At 39.6% G+C, this 23,816-nt stretch overlaps 1 protein-coding gene across 1 annotated transcript in view; it reads right to left on the bottom strand.

Moving 5' to 3' along the window:
- LOC139474077 (uncharacterized) overlaps positions 1-23,276 on the bottom strand; it is a 63,816-nt gene extending 40,540 nt beyond the window's left edge. Inside the window, exon 1 of the mRNA XM_071256938.1 lies at positions 22,819-23,276. Coding sequence (XP_071113039.1) covers positions 22,819-22,894 — 76 coding nt within the window. The 5' untranslated portion in view covers positions 22,895-23,276. The remainder of the gene's footprint in view (positions 1-22,818) is intronic.
- Positions 23,277-23,816: the final 540 nt, after the last annotated feature.

The following is a 23,816-nucleotide window of genomic DNA, read 5'->3' on the forward strand; positions in this document are numbered from 1 at the left end:
TTTACACTAAGCTAAGAATATAATATCCCTGTGTATAGTTCTGGTGATTAAAGTCGTGCACAAGTATACTGCGAGGTTAACGGCACATGTTCATGCTTGACATTTCTATGCATCATGATTTGTTCATGCTTGACATTTTTACATATCATGATTTTTTCATGCTTAACATTTCTAGATATCATCTTTTGTTCATGCTTGACATTTCTATATATCATCTTTTGTTCATGATTGACACTTCTACATATCATCTTTTGTTCATGCTTGACATTTCTATATATCATGATTTGTACATGCTTGACATTTCTATACATCATCTTTTGTTCATGCTTGACATTTCTATGTCATAATTTGCTCATGCTTGACATTTATATATATCATCTTTTGTTCATGCTTGACATTTCTATATATCATCTTTTGTTCATGTTTGACATTTCTATATATCATCTTTTGTTCATGCTTGACATTTCTCTATATCATCTTTTGTTCATGCTTGACATTTCTGTATATCATCTTTTGTTCATGCTTGACATTTCTATGTATCATCTTTTGTTCATGTTTGACATTTCTATGTATCATCTTTTGTTCATGCTTGACATTTCTATATATCATGATTTGTTCATGCTTGACATTTCTATATATCATGATTTGTTCATGCTTGACTTTTCTATGTATCATGATTTGTTCATGCTTGACTTTTTCTATATATCATGATTTGTTCATGCTTAACATTTCTATATATCATCATTTGTGTATTACACATGGCATTGGTTTTGTCTATTTCAGAGATAAAGTGATCACGAGAGGCCACACATGCACATATACATGTGTAGTACATCATAACTATAACAGGTCAAGATCAGGTACGTGTGAAGGATTCGATACAACTGCAAATTATGTTTGAATAAAGTATCAGCAGGCAAACATTCATAATTTTTACACACGCCACTGCTTTTGGCGTCTTTCGAATACAGGAAAGGTGTCGTTCAAGCTTCATACAACAGCATTATGTGAAAATGTGTTAAAAACTACAGTGAAATCTATATTTTTCATATATTTCGATGGAACCTACCAGCCAACAGCCCGTTTAAGACTACCCTTTGGCTTTATGCCCAATGCTCTCGCACAAGACACAGGAAAAAATAATCCATTTGGGAATTTGTTGCCCATAACAAATAGAACTCACAAAGGAACAAATTAAATTGAAACTTTGATTTTGCAGCATTACGCTTTTATTGCCTTCCCCCAAGTGGTCATTTGTAACACTTTCTACAATAGTGTGACATAACCACTATTCCAAGAAATGAAACAGTCCGTGTCGTTTTGATATTAATGTTGAAAAATTGTATTCATGTGTCATGGGTGGAATTCCGGGTTAGAATTTACCCCTAACAACCTATCTTGTTTTTCGAGGCGGTTTAATGTATAGGGCGTTGACTTGATAACCTGTCGTACCCCGATTTTACGGATCGTTGCTCATAATATCTATCATTGGTTTGTCTATTTCAGATTCAATTATTTATAGGACGCCGTCATAAAGCTGAAATAATCCTGAATGCGGCGTTAAACAACCAAAAATAGTTGATGCATTAAACAAGAACGATAACAGGCACCGGGTCCTATAAACTTGCCTTTCCATATAAACAAATCGTCAGTCATAAACCAAGATGAATAAAGGCTTAATTATGTCGGCATTCTTCATTCCCTTAAGGGGAATATGCAGAGCTTGACCATGAATATTAATTATCCAAGTCTCTTTGGCGATGAGGCTATTATCGTATATTTCATTTTTTTAAATGTGCTTAATAACCACTCATTAAACAACAATTGAAAGTGCAAAAACAGCTGTACGTTCCTCTGTAAAGATTTAACAGCAGTGTTGTGTAGTGGCAATGCAGTGAGTAGAGTGATGGATTACCATGGTAATGAAGCCGTCAAGCGAGAATATAAGGGTCACTTTAAACATTTTACTTTTCAATCTCTCGAGCTTTGTAGGCGTATTGCTTCTTGAAACCTCTCCCAGGGGATCAATCAACATCTATACATCTATTGTATCCTATCTAAAGTTACAGCCTCACTGATCACAGATATCTAAGTCATGCATTACGCTTGCAGTGTAGATTGGTATTAACGACCAGCATTATCATGAGACTTGGACCGAAGCTAAAGCTGCCGATGCGTGTGGACGCCATGATGATAAAGTCTTATGTCCAGTGTCTGGACAATGTCCTGGATTCATGAACACCGACATAATCCATCTGTATTTACCTTGTAAAGGGTACATATAATTATGTTCAGCAACTGTACATGTGTAAGCGGAATGTCACGTTCCTTGCACAACCCCTATGGACATTATAGCAGAACAGATATATTTATTGGTAGTCGTGGTGGAAAGCAAGAAGATCAAGTGCTAGTTATCAAGCAACTTCGTGTGTATTAAATGTGATCCTTCCCTGATTGTCTTGCCAACAGTGCCAAATGAATGACTTCACAGCCAGTTATCCTTTTATACCTTTTATCCTCGTCATTACGGGAACTACAAAAGTGTTATTTAGCCTAACAGTGTTTTAATGCCCTCGGCGCCATCTACATATATCATCAGCAGGGATGGCTGGTGTGTTTATGTAAACAGTATTAACATGCTATTCATCACGACTAGCAGTGAATAAACATTCCTGTCAATCATTACTCTGATACTTGCAACAGTGTGGGAGATTATTGTACATGCTAACGTCAACGTGAATTCAGGTGTAATGGTACACGATGTGAGATCCAGGACTTAATAAAACATACCGTAAAATAGCACCAACATGGTAGATCCACGACGTACTAAACATACAGTAAAACAACATCAACATGGTAGATCTACGACGTACTAAACATACAGTAAAACAACATTAACATGGTAGATCCATGATGTCTAAAAGCTACAGTAAAACTAACTGTATGGTACCGAGAATATGGCTTCGTTTTGAAACATCCCTTGTGTCAAACTATGGATAACTCGATATATTTCCGGTGCCACTGTAGGTACCACGTAACGTTCACTGTAAGTAAAATGCTCGTAAAAATAATTAGGTACAAATAAATGTAAATAAAAGGTAACTAATGGTCTTATTCCCTTATCAGGGTTGTTCTAATTTAGGGATTCCTCGTACTAACATAACCCTTAACGTTGTAAATGTTATTTAGTGTTACAAAGGAAAATACTCTAGCGATGACAATTGTTAATTTACTAGATATAGCTTCAGTATAATGTAGCGTTAATCGCTCATCCACGTGGAAATACATCACTTACAAATGATGCATAGAGAATAAGCCATTATATTACAGTATATTAATTCATACACTACCCTATATCAACATTCTCCACTCCTCTTTGTCCTAAATGTCACCCTTTTGTCTGGGAGCGGTGGGTATGCCTTGTTAATCTGTTGATGTCTTCTACACGGGTACTTTGTGTGGATTATTGATGTAATTAGAAGCGGCGGAGGCCATTCTCACTATACGGTGAGGTTAGGTGAAATGGGTTTAACGTCGCGTCCAATATTATTGCACTTATATTACATGCACGTGTGTGTGTGTGTGCGTGTCTCTCTCTCTCTCTCTCTCTCTCTCTCTCTCTCTCTCTCTCTCTCTCTCTCTCTCTCTCTCTCTCTCTCATTTGTTTTATTATTTGCCATTATTTGCACATACTGTCGCGTGTGAATAGGCTGACAGCTACACGATCCACGGCATAATCCAATTTAGTTTAACATAATAATACTTCAAACACGCCAAAAGTTGAAACGTATTAATTTAATACCATACAACGGTCCACGTTTAGAATTCAGGCGTCAGTTCCACAAAGTTATCGTAGCGCTAAGGTTATCGTAACTCACATACTTTAATATAAACTTACGACCGCGTTGCACTACAGTCCTATCGCCTTGTGGAACGTGGCCCTGCACCACAAAGTTTACAATCACGTCACAATATCCGATGACGTAATTTGTGGAATTGTGTTGCAAGATCCATCGGCGAAAAAATGTCATATGACGTCAGCCTAGCAACAAGGTTGCTGGGGTCATCGGGTGTGCATAAGCTACTCTCAGTGATTTATCATCTCCACGCATAATGTCATAAGCCAAGGGATGTTGAGAGCTTTAAATATTTTTTCGTGAAACTTGTTCCGACAATACATAAGCACCCGTGTTGGTATTACACATTGTGTAATACAGCTGTATGTTTATTAAACGGGTGATCTCTTCACGGGCAAGTAATAAATTCGAATATGTCAACTAATATATTTCCCTAGGGGAAAGTGATAAACTCCTGAGCGTCTCGTTTGAATCGAGAGATAACACATTGCACAGAATACATAATGACAGAGGAGTGATAGAGTCATCTATATTAGAATTGTGTTGCTGAAAAACAGTACCATAAAATGTTTAAAAATAAATGTAAATACAGATTCTCAGATGTCTCTAACAAATGTTGAGGTTGTTAGGTTCCTAAGTTACAAGGAAACAAGATCCACGAAGACCGTAGCGCTGTCTGAACTTTGAGATATCCGGACATTCGAAATAGTGAGAAATGGACAGGCAAACATTTCAAGTAACGGTGTTATAGACCCGAAGCAATGCGACTGCATACACTAGAATGCAAATGTATAACGTAATTCTGCAAAAAATTGAACACTTGTCTTTAGGGAGATTATAATTATGAAGCGAATGCAGCATGCACATTAAAATTGATCAGGAGCCTCGCTCTGTGCAAGATAGGAAATCTAGAGTGCATTGTTATGGCACTAATGGTATTCAGTAATATCTATTCACAGAATGATAGGATCACACATGAACGTGAAACTGACGTTAATGCTTTAGATGTGTCAGAAGTACACATTGCCAGACGTGTTGTGGAGTAATTAGTTTGAAACGTGAGTGTCAGAGAAATACATTTGTACGCAACTGGGGTGGGGAGGTATGATAAAATCAGTTTAACTTGTGCACATGGCACGCGATACGCGGAACACTGAGGCCTTGTCATGCCTGATACGAGCTACACGTGTCACCGTTTCCTGGCAATACATGTCACGAGATATCCACGTCACAATACTGGCCATGCATAGCAAGGGTTACCAACATTCTCATGTCAAGGTCTACCTATCGTGAAATACACACTCACACACTAACACTAACACTAACACTAAAACACACACACTAACACTAAAAAAAACACACTAACACTAACACTAACACACACTAACACTAACACTAAAACACACACTAACACTAACACACACATACTAACACTAAAACACCCACTTACACTAACAAACTAACACACATACACGCACGCACACGCACACGCACACGCACAGACACACACACGCACACACGCACGCACACACACACACACACACACACACACACAACCACAAATGTAACTGTGACATGTTTGGACGACCCTTCATCGATTCCCTCTGGTCCTGAATGAACAGTCCCCCGGTTTTATACCAGGAAACAGGTTTGTGGTTATAATTTTAAAGATGTATATAATGTACAGAAACGTGTTCTTGTAATTTAATTACCAAAAAGGTACACAGATTTGAGAGCTCACGTACTTTAAAACTCGAATCCGCAATTGAAATAAAAACACAGTGTGCATGTTCAACGTCAAAAACATACTCTGGAGACTTGTAATCATACAAAAAAGGAAATCACGAGTTAATTTACCTGGCAGTTTGCTCTGGTATGGTACTTCCCCATTCTCGGCAATGACATGAGCACTTTAAACGGCCAATTATTTCTTCCCCAATAAATAGCTGTGTGTCAAGGCAGAATCCCCTGGGAGACATCTCAGCGTACTCTGGTACACTAAATGTATTTCTGTACTTAAGTATCATGAACGTTCAGATCAGACGAAGGTGACAAGGCATGTCATCCCTTTTCTGAGCAATAGTTATCAACTGAATACCGTCTCTATCTGATTACAAGAGGCATTTTTCAGATGCTCCGTGATTCTTAAACCTGATAACTCTGGAAATCAATTTTAGAAATTAGGTTGTACGGTTAAAACAGGTAGGTAGTATCAACTCTCGCTGACTACATCTACTTCAACAAAGCAGCGTGGTGGTACTTATGTCCTTTGATTTTGCTGTGGAAGGCCGTCATACCAAAAGACGTTAATAGATGGTATTTGTTGTTACCCTGCCTGGCTGTCGGTCCGGAATAGCATACTAGTCTGGACTAGTACACGCAGCAAACAACAACAACAACCACACACACACACACACACACACACACACACACACACACACACACACACACACACACACACACACATACGTGCGTGGACTTTTTAAGTGCAATATTCTTCAACGCGACGTAAAGCCCCATTTTACCTCACCTCACCTTTTGTTTTTGCTTTCATTCTTCTCAACAATAAAATCTCGCAGTAAGTGATCAAGACAATACATTGCGAACGTTAAAAGCAGTAGCTTTTAGACACAACTGTAACTCATTTATCCTGATGACCTTCATATGGTCGACCTATGGGAAATTAACCCAACATCGAACAGAGACTGAGGAATCAAAAACATGTTATCTTTGCTCAAAACCCATGTTCAATATAGGATTAAGTCATTCACCAAGTTAGAGGTTCCTAATAGCTAATCAAAGACGAAGAGAGTGTCAAATCTAAGCTTGGCTGTATATTGATGGAGATACAGTAGTGCTCCCATTAGGGAACGTTATCAATATTTTCATACGAGACCAATCCATTACAGAAATCGCCAAGTCTCTCTTTCGTAGTCTCAGTTCCCTTTTAAATACACATTTGCACTATTTAACTTAATTTCCTTTTGTCTACATGCATAGCAGGAACAGCGGGATATTATATGTTTGTTCAAGCAACACTGGTAGGATCCAGGTCCAGATTAGCACCAATCAATTGACCATTGATTGTTTTGTATCGCACTTTATAAAGGATGTGTGTACAACCAGATCGATGCAGTTTCTATAACACAGCAGATTACAAAATGCTGTTGGTAGAGTTCTTCACGGTTCAAAAGCAATCATATCTTTTAGTCAAAAATACTGACCAAATATCATAGGTCATCGTATTTCGTCCTTCTAAAATATTAATTACTTGGTGTCTGATAAGAGAGAGAATTTATGGATATCAACTTCTTTATTATGAGGAACAAAACGTTTCGGAGTATATGTTTACTCCTTCGCTGAATGTTAGAACGTAGAGAGCACGTATATATACATGTAAAACAACGAAAGTATATGATAACAAGATATGAAATTAAACAAGGGATCTGCGTTGTGTTCCTCCTGATAAAGATGTTTACATCCATAAATTTTCTCTCTTCTGTGTATCACTTCCAAACGCCGTTCGAAAACTTGGCGTCTGATATCTACATTGTAAGTTGTTGCAGTTACATTAATTCTCAACCAATATAAATCACTGTTCTCATTTACAAGATGAAATATCGGTATTTCTACATTATGAACGATATAAAAGCAATGATTAATGATTTGATATATCTGTGCAAATACTATTTGTAACTAAAGTAAACATGCTCTCCTTGCACATATATTTATCATCATCATTTCTCAAGAATTGATTTTTGCATGACATTTTAGACTCCTTTGGAGCTGAAGATCATTTCAAAAGTAAGCTTTGGATAAATTAGTTAGCTCTTTTCTATATTTCCATGATTGATATCCTAATAAAAAAACAAATATCTTACACTGAATCTTTTGAAGAGCCAACTTTATGTGAAAATTGAATTGAAACGAAAGTAATATTGTCCTTTACACTCTCCGTGATTGAAGATGTAATGTTACCAGAAATCACCACAATTCATAACTTTCATATATATATATATATATATATATATATATATATATATATATATATATATATATATATATATATATATATATAGTCAATCCGAGCAGAAATTATATATATGAATCGGAATTTCTGCTCGGATTCAATATATATATCGAGAAAGTTATATATATATATATTCCGATTCATATATATAATTTCTGCTCGGATTGACAAAATCAAACTAAGGGAATTTGGACAAGAAGTTTAACATAAGCCTCAGCGATGAACTGATGTCGTTCAATAATTGCCAAATAGACAATTACCTTCCATTGATCTACACTCCTGAACCAGACATAAAACCGCCTCGTCTGTTTCATAGTTAGTTGTTTGCATACCGTGAAAAAATAACTCACAAGATTGTTTGTCATGAGGGATGACTTCAACTTCCAGCCGCTTCAGCCTTCACTGATTTTCAGTGATGTATTCATATAAATGTTCATATTTGCCGTTTACGCCCAGTGGAGTCTACTCTCGGTAGGTTATGGACTCTGGTGTTGACGTTTTATATTTGGTGTCTACAGTTCATAAGTTCTGAGGTACAATCGAGCATGCTCTTTCCACGAAGACTTCAAAAATCGTCTCGCGATTCTAAAAGTTGTTTGATCAGGGTTTCAACCTTCATGGCCTCAGCAAAGCTTTCAAAATGTTACGCTCACCTTCAGTTGGCTATGAGGTAGCCTAGTGGACACTCCTAGTCACTCCAAAGGCCCGGGTTCGAATTTCAAACATGGGTACAACGTGTGAAGCCCACTCCTGGTGTCCCCAACCGGGAGATTCAAGGAATATTGCTACAAGCGGCGTAAAAACGTTACAACGCACTCACTAGTCCTTCCAAGTGATATATCAGGCGAATACAACTTAAGTACACATATAATTATTCACTCATTAAGTGAAATATTCACTCACTAAAACAAAACCTCACTGAAAATCAATTCCCAGTTACCCTGTCTCCTCTATCACCGCTGTTGTTCCCGATGAGAATAAGTGTCGATGTCGAGAAAGTTTTAAAATACAGGTAAGTGTATACAGAAAGGTCAACCTGGACGGTACTGGCGGTAATTCAAACTTATTCCTGATATATGACTGAAAAGATGTGCAACGTAAATAAAATGACACATGTAACATAGCCACGTTCAGTGAATATGAAGTCATGGTCAGAGATAATCAGTCTCAATTATCCGACGAAACCATTGGGTGTGAAAGGCAAAATAGAAAGTAGAAAGTAGACTCTTGTGTGTTTTGTAACATGTTATACAGAAGAAACGTTGAGCGTCTGCCCGGAATGCGGAAGGTCGGGGGTTCGATCCCCGGCCGAGTCCTGCCAAACCAAAGGACGTTAAAAGATGGAAGTTGTCGTTAACCTGCCTGGTGCTCGGTATTAAGAGGCTTAAACAAGGACTGATCGGCGCGGAGTCGTCAGTATACCACACAAGCTCTACAATGGTAAGGGACTGGTAATTTATTAGGGTGGGAAGGATGAGGTTGGTATTAGGACTATATCATACATTGCCGAGCACACCTCCCCACCCCCCACCCACCCCAACATTTGTTTGTTCATGGCCCTTCCCAATACATTTTGGCGACCCCCTCCTTCCCTGTCATTTTTTCCACACACACTGCCGTAATCTCACCTCTTCCCCCACCCCCTGTAATATAGGTTCGGTCCCTAAGGTTATTGTTATTCAGATAATCAACTTATCATAAAAAACAAGAAATGTGTAGTTACATGGACAGTGATTACAAATCTATGCCCCAAGACCCATAATCACTTTGTAAACCCTAGCTTAATCCTTAGACTGTAATGATGAGCCAGACGTGGAAGCAGTTTATGATTTGACTGTAACGAAGAATGTTACTGTTCTATTTACAGACTCATCGAGACGGTCTGTTCACTTACTTTCTGATGAGCAAAGAGGTGCATAAAAGGGAATGGCCCAAAACTCTCCTGACCACTTATAAGAGAAAGATTTTTGGAATGAAAATTATCATATCGGGAACAGTCATCACTTTTGACCGCGACCAACATAGGACTATCATTATGAGCAATTATTATGATACACACACGCACTCGCACTCGCACTCGCACTCGCATTGGCACATGCACGTGCGTAAGCACGCATACACGCGCACGCACACAGGCACACACGTACACACGCACATACACAGGGATTCTACGCAGTACCAATGATACCGTCAAACGAAAACAAGTCACTATAACTACTTTGTAAATACAAATATCCACCAGTGAGGGTCGGGGCCCTCTACCTCAAATGGAATCTGTTTCAGTGGATAAGAAAGACTGGCTATTCCCTTGTATTAACATTTCATATTGGAATTGGTCTTCATCATCTCATGCATGTCGTAAGAAGCGACTAACGGGATTGCATGGTCAGGCTCGACGACTTGGATGAAGTATTTGACGTCAATTATAGGATTGTCTGGGGTAGATGAAATTATTAACCGATCGGAGTCATATACTTGGAATATTACGGCGTTAAACAACAAACAAAGTGCGGAAAATCTGGCATTTCGGGTCAGTTCGTCAGGAAATATTACATCCGGATTTACAGGGTGTCATTTTACATGGCTGGGGACGGTGTCGTTTTTGGCTCACATGTCATCATAGTTGTCAATTATAGGTTTTCCGTAACCATTAAGCAACCATATGTTTCTGACACAACTATCGGGCGTAGATATGTGACTATTATAGTTATTGAGGCGATTATATAAACGTCTGTTCGGGTAATACTGGTTTAAACACACAGGAAGAATGTTGTGGTGGAGACAGTAAATGGCGGACATTGGACTAATTGCGAAGTGTCTGTGTAATTATCGGATAAATATAGGTTTCCGGGTCCAGACGTTTGGTACATAACAATACATTACAGAACTGTAATGTAGGCATGAAATCCGAGATGTTTGGCGTTGAACCAAGGACGTACGACCTGTTGATTGTAGATTAGAAAACCATCTGTTTTATATCTAGTTCCCATTAGTAATCGACACTATAGTCAGTGATGTCGGGCTTTGACGTCTTCACCTAAATGTACTTCATAGTATCTGAATCATTCGTTTAAAAGAGACATTGTTTCTGGGATGCTGTGTTATTTCGATCATTACCGATTCACATCATCAACCAAAAATGTTGTTTGGCAAAGAACGTTCTCCTTTACAATTCACTGTGTTGACCTGCAATCATAATTATGTTCCAGTAGATTTATTTTTCAGGTGAACAATTGACTTCCCTTTGCATGCGTTTGTGACGGGTGTCACCGCTTTGACGTCTTCACCTAAATGTACTTCATAGTATCTGAATCATTCGTTTAAAAGAGACATTGTTTCCGGGATGCTGTGTTATTTCGATCATTACCGATTCACATCATCAACCACAAATGTTGTTTGGTAAAGAACGTTCTCCTTTACAATTCACTGTGTTGACCTGCAATCATAATTATGTTCCAGTAGATTAATTTTTCAGGTGAATAATTGACTTCCCTTTGCATGCGTTTGTGACAGGTGTCACCGGTGGGTAGGATAGTCCCACCTTTTCGCGAAACTGGTATCATCGCCATTAGATTGTGATTCATAAATACATGCTCATGATCTAGTTGAAATCGTACAATGTACTCTCCACTGGGCAGCGATTTCTTGTGTATATGGAAAGGTTAACACATGAACGTCACATGCCAATTCAACAAATGAAATATTCATTTATTGGTTATAAAACATCAGCATCAAACAAAATGCTACTTTAGGAGCATTCGTCATCATGAACACGTAATTGAGAAATGTGTAATTGAACAAGATAGTACTGAAGCCAGCGAGGGCTGTTCATTGTGTCAAATGTTCTCTCCTACCATCAAACAGCCTCTCTATTGGTTGACCGGTTATAATTTCGGATAAATTAGATTGATAGAAACGTGAAAGATAAAATGAAAGCCAAGAAACGCCTCACTGACAAAAAATGAAAACCTCCACTTTTGATGATCACGACACATAAAGGGTTATAACCTCTCAAATTTGAGCATTTCATCCGATATCAGGCTGCTGCCAGCTTAGTTTTATGCAACGGAAGAAATAAAGGGAGACAAATCTCTCCCTCAAGATTTCTCCAAATATGTTATCATGTGATACGTTTATAGTTTGTGCGTTGATGCTTAAATTTAATTTGAAACCCAGGAATTGTGTAACGAGTTAATGAGAGCCCGAAGACGAATCTCGTTATAATGCTATGCGTTGTAGCAGCTTCTCGCCAGATAAGGTTAAGCGACATTGATTTGCTGACCGAAGTGTCCATTGCTCCTCCATGACAGATAATCTAGCTGTGAAAACGATACTGATATGCACTGTTTTGTATATTCATTACAATGGCAACCTGTTAAAATGTAATTGTATGCATTACATAAAGTACCTATCCTCATGGCATTGCACTTATAGATGGAGAATATAATTGCTGGCAGGAATGTGAATGTAAGATGTATCATCTTTCTAATAACTATATTAATGATTATATACAATGAGTTTATTTGTTCTTGTTATAATGCAGGTCAAGAATAAACATCAATTAATAGACTATTGAATGAAGATTTTAGTCAGGAGTGAAAGTAAGGAGAGAAATTAAAGAGAATATGTGTGGGGGGTGGGCGGAACCAGAAATGGGCTTCACACAGTGTACCCATGTCGGGAATCGTACCCGGGTCTTCGGCGTGACGAGCGAACGCTTTAACCGATAAGCTACGCGACCGCCCCCATACTCACAAGAAAAGAAATATAGACCAAACAACTGGTGTTTATTTTAAAAAAACGCAGACTCGATTGAGTTATCATTGATCAACATGTGTTGATCAAACGACTGAAACTCACTGTAGGCGACTTGGGGAATTCTCACATGACGTGTCAACGTGATGTACCCCGTGTCTCCATGCAAGACTTCATATGCGTTGAAAGATCATCATTGGTATCAAAAACAGTTTTTCTTGTCAGTTCTGAAATTAAGGATTGTTCTGGGCTCCATTTAGATTTCATTCTTTTTTGTTTTGTAGATATGTATTTTTAAATAAGATAACTTTATTTCTGGGACTAAATGTCAGTCTAGTGCTCTGGCCTTTTAATATCACTCGAGGACTATCTTTAAGATGAGCTCGAAGCAGGCTTTGCCTAAAATGAAATGGAATAAGAAATGTGGTAATGCGTTTCACATGTCGTCAAAATTGTATTTAATCTTCTGAAAGAGTGTTGCCCCTTCGCGATGCCGACATTTCATCAGACAGGCATGCAGCCGGGATTTGACTGTGTCAGTAATCTCACGTAAAGACCGCTAATCTCTTATGCAACGTAGCAAGGTCTGGAGATCCTGTCATCTTGTCACAAGGCAGATCTGTTGACATATCTAATCTTACATCAATGCGCCTTTGATTGATTATAGCGAAACACAGTTGATTACCTCCTATCGAACTGTTAACATCGATTATCTAAAATGAAATGAAGTAACTGCATTTACGAAGTTATCTTCAAGGTAGAGAAGCATTTGTCATTGTTAGTGCTTTAGGACTGAAGTGATGATGAACGATTATTAGACTGATGGTAATGTCATGTCGTATACTGGATTGATAGACGCCGCAAGGATATTTAGTAGATGGTGATGCTGACGACGTACGGATTTTTAGTAGATGATGAAGTTGACGCCGTACGGATACTTAGCACATATTGACGTGGCAACGTACTGATAATTAGTACATAATGACGTGACGACATACTGATAGTAGATCAAGACGTAAACGTCGTACGGATATTCTGTAGATAATAAAGTGACGACGTACTGATACTTAGGAGATAATGACTTGACGACATACTGATAGTAGATCATGACGTAAACGTTGTACGGATATTCAGTAGAAAATAACGTGACGACGTACTGCTACTTAGGAGATAATGACGTGACGACGTACTGATACTTAGGAGATAAGACGTGACGACGTACTGATTATTAGTACATAATGACGTGACGACGTACTGATAGTTAGTAAATCATGACGTAAACGTCGTACGGATATTCAGTAGATAATAACGTGACGACATACTGATACTTAGGAGATAATGACGTGACGACGTTTTGATACTTAATATATAATGAAGAAAATGTAAGAATACTTTGTAGACAACGTCGGTGACGATGTACGGCTATTCGGTAGATAAAATGCTGTGACGAAGTACAGCTGCATTTTAGACGCTGACGTGACAACGTACGGGTAGCGCGTAGATAATGACGGGAAGACATATACGTACTCAGTAGATAATTAGCGTGACGACGTAAGGGTACTAAGCAGCTAGTGGCGTGTCTACGTACGGGTACTTAGTAATTAATGACGTGACGATTTATTGATACTTGGTAGGTGGTGACGATGAAGAACGAACGTTACGTTACATAAATCTTACGGGTTCTTTACTGAAGTTAACGCGACTTAACTTTAACAATATTTCAGTAATATCACGATATGACAGCTGTGAGAGGACAAAACAGAAAATTGTGCATGTATAGACTGATATAACCAAAACAAAACTTAATTAAACTCTAACATCGGTCCTCGGCATATGAGGTACAAACAGTGAGGCGTAGAGAGGATTAGCGTGGATCTTTAGCGGCTTTCGTGATGACATCAGTTAATTTAGAAAGTTTCTTCTGGACAGATATTTTTAGGAGTTAAACAAGTCTACGAACTTCAGCATATTTGGTTCATTCCTATATTTAAATTGGATATACAATTTATGACCATTGTTAAAATATGTTTTTTACAAATGTAATGATATTCATCACCAACATTTTCATATCACATAATTTACAAATATGATCCCATATCGATGTTATAATCCATCTTCCTCTTTCAATAGGCAAGCGGTGACAGGTTGTTGGAAAGAAGAGTAATTTAAGGGCTAAAGGGAAAGGAATGTTTAATGATTCAAGCTTTTTGACAAGTTTTCAGATTCAATGTGTTGAACATATAGATGAATTTGCAATACCAATGTGCTGACTTATCACCCAGGAGAGACAGGCTGACTTGACGATTGCAATTTACTGGACCGATCCTCAATGTGATGACTCCTAGTACTGACGCCTCCATGCACCCATTACCCCGGCTGGGTCGGGTCTGAAACGGGTACATGTATTTGACAAACGGAATTGGCTCAAGCTAATGGGGAGGGGTTGTATTCATACTGGAAATTGGATATTGATTGCCATTATTCTATTCCAAATATAGAAATACCTTGATAGGCGTGGAAAAGAAAAGACTTCATGGCTGAATGGCGTTATACCCGGTAGAACAATAGTGGAGTGATGGAAGCAAACCATGAATTCAATCAGTATGTCAACAACTCTCGTACCAGAGCTCCAATGCTCGTGTTCAACAAGCTGTGAAATGTTAGCCTGCATAATAGATTAGCAGACCCATTTCTTCTCGTGTTTGCCAAACAGGCATGGACTCAGATGCATGTGAATTACTTCTTATCTGGGGAACTAAACGCATACATGATAGGGAGATAAATGGTCCAGATTATCACTTCATTGATTTAATTGGAATTTCCGATTAACCCACAAACAGGTTGTTTCTGTTTAAGTTATAGACATTGACCTTTCGAATTTGCATCGCACATGCTTTAAGAAAGCTATTAGATAATCAATGACCATGGTCATGACATGGCCAGTGGGGCTGGTAAAATGTCGGGGACACCAGGTGTTAATTGTTCTCAATGTTTTGTCCTGCGTTGTAGCTCTTAATGTAACAGGGGTGGTCGCGTAGCCCAGTGGTTAAAGCGTTCGCTCGTCACGCCGAAGACCCGGGTTCGATTCCCGACAAGGCTTCAATGTGTGAAGCCCATTTCTGGTGTCCCCGCCGTGATATTGCTGGAATATTACAAAAGCGGTGTAAAACCATACTCACTCACTCTAAATGTAACGCCGTAGAGTGAGTCAGTTTAACGTCGTAACAGTATGTCGGCTTAAAGTGGAGAAACTGCAGTAATGATGGTCTTAGACGTTTACAACTTCATGACAAGGAGGAATGTGGACATCATCATTCACCTGATGTAGCGGGCAAGTCGAAGCCCTGAAACGTTGTGCGTTTATAATAAAGAAGTTGTTATCCATAATATTCCTACCTTCTAAATGCCTATAACTAGTTTCGTTTACCACTTGGGTGAGCTACACGAGCACAGGTATGGCGCTGAGAAAGATTCGGGACTTGGCCATGAGATTCACCAAACAGAAGAAGTGTCTGGCCACTTAATTGTCTTGGACACCCGTGAAATGTAGAAGATGGTCACCATGGAACTGAAACTAGGGCGAGGAACACTTTAAGCAATGAAAATGAGGTCTAACGGTAAGCTTAGCCTACTGGAACTTCCAATGGGTTTTTTTCTATATTACAACATTTGCAACACGTTGAGGGTTCTGATTGTATCTAATGTAGAGAAGGATCATTAGGCCACTAATTATATTCGTGTTTCAATATTGACGTAACACTATAACGCATTTAATGTAATGTCATATTTGATGCACCGAGAGAGTATAATTTGTAGGTACCCATCGAATATCATGATAATTTCCAAGTATACGGTTATATCAATTGAAACAAACCCATTCCAAAACGAATTTTATTTGTCGCAAGTCATTATTATTATTCATATATCAGCATTTTCTGATATACGAATTAAAATGTTATGAATACAAGTGAGGCCCTTAAGTCTCCATTCGAATAGAACTAGTTGTGCTGAAAGTAGGAGTGCTCATAGTGAGGTTGGTATTTCTCCACGCCGTCATGCACACATACCAACTCCATCAATTCAGCATTGATGAAGTAGCTTTCAACGAGGTGTTAAACGGGTAATGCCTTATGGTGTGTTAACTGGACCAGATCAACATTCCCGTGCCGACATGACCTGTTTTCATCGTTGCATCATCAGATGCAACAAAAAGAACTAATTTTATCAGTTATCTTCACACACAAATGACAAAAAAGACAACCGGAGTGCAATTGTTTGTCTGTGGTTATTAAACGGACGTCCTGTAGAATGTAATTAATTGTTGATACGTTTAACAGCGCAACAAGATGATATGAAACACATTTGCATGAAGAGATTTATTTACGACAGGTCTTCAAAGTCAATATTTTGAGATATATTCACCAAGTGGGGGACCATTGCTGTCTAGATCGTGTCATGAGATACAAGAAAGGTGGAATGGCCATTGGTATGATATCAAGTGACATGGACGTGATCGTGTTAATTACTGCAGTGACACGTTATAATTAGGTCGGTAATTATCTTGGTGGACCTCAGTGAACATAGCATGTCTGCACCTGTTCCTTTGCATGTTTTGTTACTGTACTGATGTACATTAGACGTCTGCATGTCATTACTCCAACTCATCATGAAATGTGAACAGGCTAATTTCCATCTCGGCATGAGTGAGTGAGTGAGTATGGTTTTACGCCGCATTTAGCAATATTCCTGCAATATCACGGCGGGGAACACCAGAAATGGGCTTCACACATTGTAACTATGTCGGGAATCGAACCCGGGTCTTCGGCGTGACGAGCGAACGCTTTAACCACTAGGCTACCCGACCGCCCCCATGTCCTTAAACCGAATTGTCACGAAGACGTCAAGATGTTATCGATTTGTCTCGACGTGTACATGTCATTGCTCCATCTCGATGTGAAGGCGTGTACATGTCATTACTCCATCTCGATGTGAAGGCGTGTACATGTCATTACTCCATCTCGATGTGAAGGCGTGTACATGTCATTACTCCATCTCGATGTGAAGGCGCGTACATGTCATTACTCCATCTCGATGTGAAGGCGTGTACATGTCATTACTCCATCTCGATGTGAAGGCGCGTACATGTCATTACTCCATCTCGATGTGAAGGCGTGTACATGTCATTACTCCATCTCGATGTGAAGGCGCGTACATGTCATTACTCCATCTCGATGTGAAGGCGTGTACATGTCATTACTCCATCTCGATGTGAAGGCGTGTACATGTCATTACTCCATCTCGATGTGAAGGCGTGTACATGTCATTACTCCATCTCGCCCTGAAGGCGTGTACATGCCATGGTTCCATCTCGATGTGAAGGCGTGTACATGTCATTACTCCATCTCGCCCTGAAGGCGTGTACATGTCATTAATTCATCTCGATGTGAAGGCGTGTACATGTCATTACTCCATCTCGATGTGAAGGCGCGTACATGTCATTACTCCATCTCGATGTGAAGGCGTGTACATGTCATTACTCCATCTCGATGTGAAGGCGTGTACATGTCATTACTCCATCTCGATGTGAAGGCGTGTACATGTCATTACTCCATCTCGATGTGAAGGCGTGTACATGTCATTACTCCATCTTGATGTGAAGCTGTGTACATGTCATGACGCCATCTCGATGTGAAGGCGTGTACATGCCATTACTCAATCTCGCTGTGAAAACGTATACATGTCATTACTCCATCTCATCGTGAAAGCGTGTACATGTCATTACTCCAACTTGATTTGAAGGCGTGTTCATGTCATTACTCCATCTCGATGTGAAGGCGCGTACATGTCATTACTCAATCTCGCTGTTAAGGCGTGTACATGTCATTACTCCATCTCGATGTGAAGGCGTGTACATGTCATTACTCCATCTTGATGTGAAGCTGTGTACATGCCATGGTTCCATCTCGATGTGAAGTCGTGTACATGTCATTACTCAATCTCGCTGTGAAACCGTATACATGTCATTACTCCATCTCATCGTGAAAGCGTGTACATGTCATTACTCCAACTTGATTTGAAGGCGTGTTCATGTCATTACTCCATCTCGATGTGAAGGCGCGTACATGTCATTACTCCATCTCGATGTTAAGGCGTGTACATGTCATTACTCCATCTCGATGTGAAGGCGTATACCTGTCATTACTCCATCTCGATGTGAAGGCGCGTACATGTCATTACTCCATCTCGATGTGAAGGCGCGTACATGTCATTACTCCATCTCGCCGTGAAGGCGTGTACATGCCATTACTCAATCTCGCCGTGAAGGCGTGTACATGCCATAACGCCGTCTCGATGTGAAGGCGTTAAAATGTCATTACTCCATCTCGATGTGAAGCCGGTACATGTCATTACCCCATCTCGCCGTGAAGGCGTGTACATGTCATTACTCCATCTCGATGTGAAGGCGCGTACATGTCATTACTCCATCTCGATGTGAAGGCGTGTACATGTCATTACTCCATCTCGATGTGAAGGCGTGTACATGTCATTACTCCATCTCGATGTGAAGGCGCGTACATGTTATTGCTCCATCTCGATGTGAAGGCGTGTACATGTCATTACTCCATCTCGATGTGAAGGCGTGTACATGTCATTACTCCATCTCGATGTGAAGGCGTGTACATGTCATTACTCCTTCTCGATGTGAAGGCGCGTACATGTCATTACTCCATCTCGTCGTGAAGGCGTGTACATGTCATTACTCCATCTCGTCGTGAAGGCGTGTACATGTCATTACTCCATCTCGTCGTGAAGGCGTGTACATGTCATTACTCCATCTCGTCGTGAAGGCGTGTACATGTCATTACTCCATCTCGATGTGAAGGCGTGTACATGTCTTTGCTCCATCCCGATGTGAAGGCGTGTACATGTCTTTGCTCCATCCCGATGTGAAGGCGTGTACATGTCATTACTCCATCTCGATGTTAAGGCGTGTACATGTCATTGCTCCATCTCGCTGTGAAGGCGTGTACATGTCTTTGCTCCATCCCGATGTGAAGGCGTGTACATGTCATTACTCCAAATTGATGTGAAGCCGTATACATGTCATTACTCCATCTCTATGTGAAGGCGTTTAAATGTCATTATTCCATCTCGCCGTGAAGGCGTGTACATGTCACTACTCCATCTCGATGTGAAGGCGTGTACATGTCATTACTCCACTATAATGTGAAGGCGTGAACATGTCATTACTCCATCTCGTTGTGAAGGCGTGTACATGTCATTAATTCATCTCGTCGTGAAGGCGTGTACATGTCATTACTCTATCTCGATGTGAAGGCGTGTACATGTCATTACCCCATCTCGATGTGAAGGCGTGAACATGTCATTGCTCCATCTCGCCGTGAAGGCGTGTACATGTCATTACTCCATCTCACCGTGAAGGCGTGTACATGCCATAACGCCATCTCGATGTGAAGGCGTGTACATGTCATTACTCCACTTCAATGTGAAGGCGTGTACATGCCATTACTCCATCTCACCGTGAAGGCGTGTACATGCCATAACGCCATCTCGATGTGAAGGCGTGTACATGTCATTACTCCACTTCAATGTGAAGGCGTGTACATGCCATTACTCCATCTCACCGTGAAGGCGTGTACATGCCACAACGCCATCTCGATGTGAAGGCGTGTACATGTCATTGCTCCATCTCGCCTTGAAGGCGTGTACATGTCATTACGCCATCTCGCCGTGAAGATTTTTGACAAGATAGCACTGGTTTTCTTTTTCCCACAAATAAGGATTTCTCTCCATTGAGGGAAATATATTTCAATATAACATTCTTGTGTATAATGACCTTGCTTACATATATATTTAGCCGTACAATTGTTACACCTGGTGTTAAGCGATTTTCAGTGATCCTTTCATATCATTTTCACCCCTATTTCGTTTTTGCTTCCACCCAATGGAATGGAATGGAATGTAAATGCATAGAATACAATGAAAGATATATGTGATAGTCGTGAAGATATTGTGTTTATATTATACAACTACAGAATCAGGTTTTTAACTTCAAGACAATTCGTGAAAGAAGTGTGATCTTTTTGTTATTTTGATATCCATATTTCAATTCTCTCTTTAAACTACCCGACAGGAAGAACAATTGAGGCGTTTTAAATGCAACCTGGAAACAGAAGAGCATTTCCTCACAGGTGTATATAATGTCAGCTGATTTCATGATAATGTTGTTTTAGAACAACATCAGCATCAGGCAATAATCTGATAATTAAATGATGTGTTCTAATGTTTCTTCAAACAAAACCTCAGACCAGTTTACAAAGAGTTATAATGAGGCTAGATTGCTATAGCTCCAATGGAATTTTGCTAATACCGAAATGCACACGTATCTTTGATACCATGATACGAATGCTGTGAGAGGATTCTGGTCGTAGTGGAATACGGTAGTGAAGGTTCAAATCTTAACACCTCAGTAATAGCAGTGGCAATAAGGGATCAACTTAATCCAAAACTCATTTCTATCAGCAGATTGTCGAATGAAATACATTTCTTTAAGTTTGTTTCTCGTTAATAAATGTGTTCGGTTTGCATGTACTCGATAGTGTGCACATGTTCACAGTCACGATTTCGGACTATTGTCGACGTTAATGAGGTGTGAAGCGTTGGTAGCAAGTAATTCACTTTTGTTATGTCACCGAATACTGCATGACCTATTGTGCACAATAGCAGTTTGGTATTGACTTCTTTCAGTCCCCTATCTGAAACTCTCTTTATGTCTCTCGGTCATTCCAGGTAAGAATGCTTCTGTCCAATGATATAGACGTAAGCGTTAACAGCAAGTTTCTTACAGTATGTAGCAGAAGAAGATATTGACAAGCAAATGCCTCTGATTTTGTAAAGAGAACGTACAATTATCATATTGTATCACCGACAACTTCTATGTGAATGCTCGATTAAAAAATAAATGTATCCCATAGCAATTATGTAACTTTATAACGAAATATTACACGGAGGTATGATATGCACCACATTAATCAGTCACCTTTGGTCAGTCTGAGAATTGGTAGGGATACAGTGAAGCTTCCCTTATTGCTCTTCTTTGGGTTCATCCAAAAGGATATCTGTATGTGGGTTTTATCAAGAATAAACGTTATTCAGCGTCAAAATCACCATTCGGGTCTTTTATCTTGTTATACCTCTGAACGATTTGTCGTCAGCAAATAATAACAAGTTCATCCCTGACATATGCCAAGTATAGCATTGGTGTGTGCGCTGTCAACTATATAGCAGTTCCACCATATAGCTCGTGATGTCCTTCTAGGCACTATATTGCCTCTGAAATGCCCCAAATGTATCTTCTACTTACAGAGAACAAACCATTTAATAGTCATGCAAACGACGTGGCATTAGTTTTGTGTATCTGTCAAATATCACGACTCTTAATACTTGCACAGCATCATATTTCGGCCTACACTCATAAGTAGCTTCTTAATTTTGATACTGAGGTGCTGCCATGACAATCTTCATTATGACATCAGTATGTATGAGAATTTATAGAAATTAATTTTAATTATATGATTATGCTAAATTACCTATCCGTTTCGGGGAGTTTAGATGCTTATCAATGAATAAAAGCAAATACATCTGTATAGGGTAATCTGTATTGTCTGCAATGGGGACTTTACAAAGAACAAATCTTCTAACAACATCACCACAATATCCCCTCCAGGTTACGTGACTACTACGGCATTGGGGTATTACGCTCACTTCTTGATACTAGGAATCTTAAAAAACAGGAAATTCCTCAAGGGAATTACCAATGTCCCTGAGTGATATTATGCTCATTCAAAATATCCAGCCACTTTTTTCAAACAGATATTGAATGACGAGTATTTTTTACTCATATTTAATTATCTTAATGATATTCGAACGTCCCCTTGCAGATAAAAAGTATTTGTATTGCCGATCAAAGTTGATTTATTATCCAGTACATAAATCAAGGTTTAGAAGAAAAGAATTTATACATATATGAAATCCTATTGGTAAACATACAGGACATACATATATATATTTGCCATGATTTGTATCCAAAGTTATAATATACTCAGATACATATATCAAACTGTCTGTCCAGTTACAAAAAACAATATTTCTTACCTGTTGCAGGTTGAAGTAGGAGCGCCAGGTAGATCAATGCTGTGAAGGAGATGCACCACGAATGCTGGGAATCCATACCTGTAATCAAGTTTCTTTGATCTTTACTGTCTTTTCACTTAAACTCCTTGTTTGCTATCACAGAACTGCCTAAACCGTCTTTAATTTTTTCCAACTTTATTTCATAAATTGTGCCAGCCCAGCTCTTACAAGGTTCGTTCAAGCCCTATCGTTCCGTCACTGAGCAAGGCACCCAAGCTGGGTTGTTTAGCACGGCCGCCCCCGGTCTATGTGATAGTATTGATGCAGTGTTAAGAGCGGGCGAGCAAGTCCATTACACGGTATAGGCTTAGCACAACTCTCGGAAGCTGGAGTGCCTTCCTTTAAGACTAGGCCAGCCCACACTTCCCACTCAGAGACAGCTTATTGGCCGCCCAGCAATGTCCAGCCGCCGCGTTGCGTCACGACGAACGCCCGTCTCAAACACACGCTCATGAATCTATCGATGCTTCCTAATGATGACGTTTTATCAAACTGTTCAATAAAGCGACTACTTTTCAAACAGGTACTGTGTTCGCATTCCGCCCTCTACCGTACAATATTGAAGTGTTTACTTTGTGGGGGATTACTTGATTGGACTTTGTTACTGTCTGACGTTTAACTCAGGTCACCAAATTGTCATTTCTCAATCTTTATCGTGCAACTACGTGTTGTAATGCTTCGTGGTCGTACTGGGGTTTACTTGAAGGCTGATAGCGCGAACACAAGATCGATACTTCAATCGTGCAGGCCCCCACGCTTACTATCGGACACAGTAGGGGACTACCCCCGGTGCCGGAAGGTGAAACTGTAGGGTTTTAAGCTTATTCTTACAATATTGCAGTTACGCCAGGATTCCGACCATTGTACCATACTGGGAATCGAACTCTGACTGACGACCCAAAATTCTTACCTCGACTCAAGTTATCCCATGGAACAGAATAACCTCTGGTTTTGTATAT

The sequence above is a fragment of the Haliotis cracherodii genome, unplaced genomic scaffold (genome assembly GCF_022045235.1).
Source record: "Haliotis cracherodii isolate W230 unplaced genomic scaffold, xgHalCrac1.p SCAF_3, whole genome shotgun sequence".
Lineage (NCBI taxonomy): Eukaryota > Metazoa > Mollusca > Gastropoda > Lepetellida > Haliotidae > Haliotis > Haliotis cracherodii.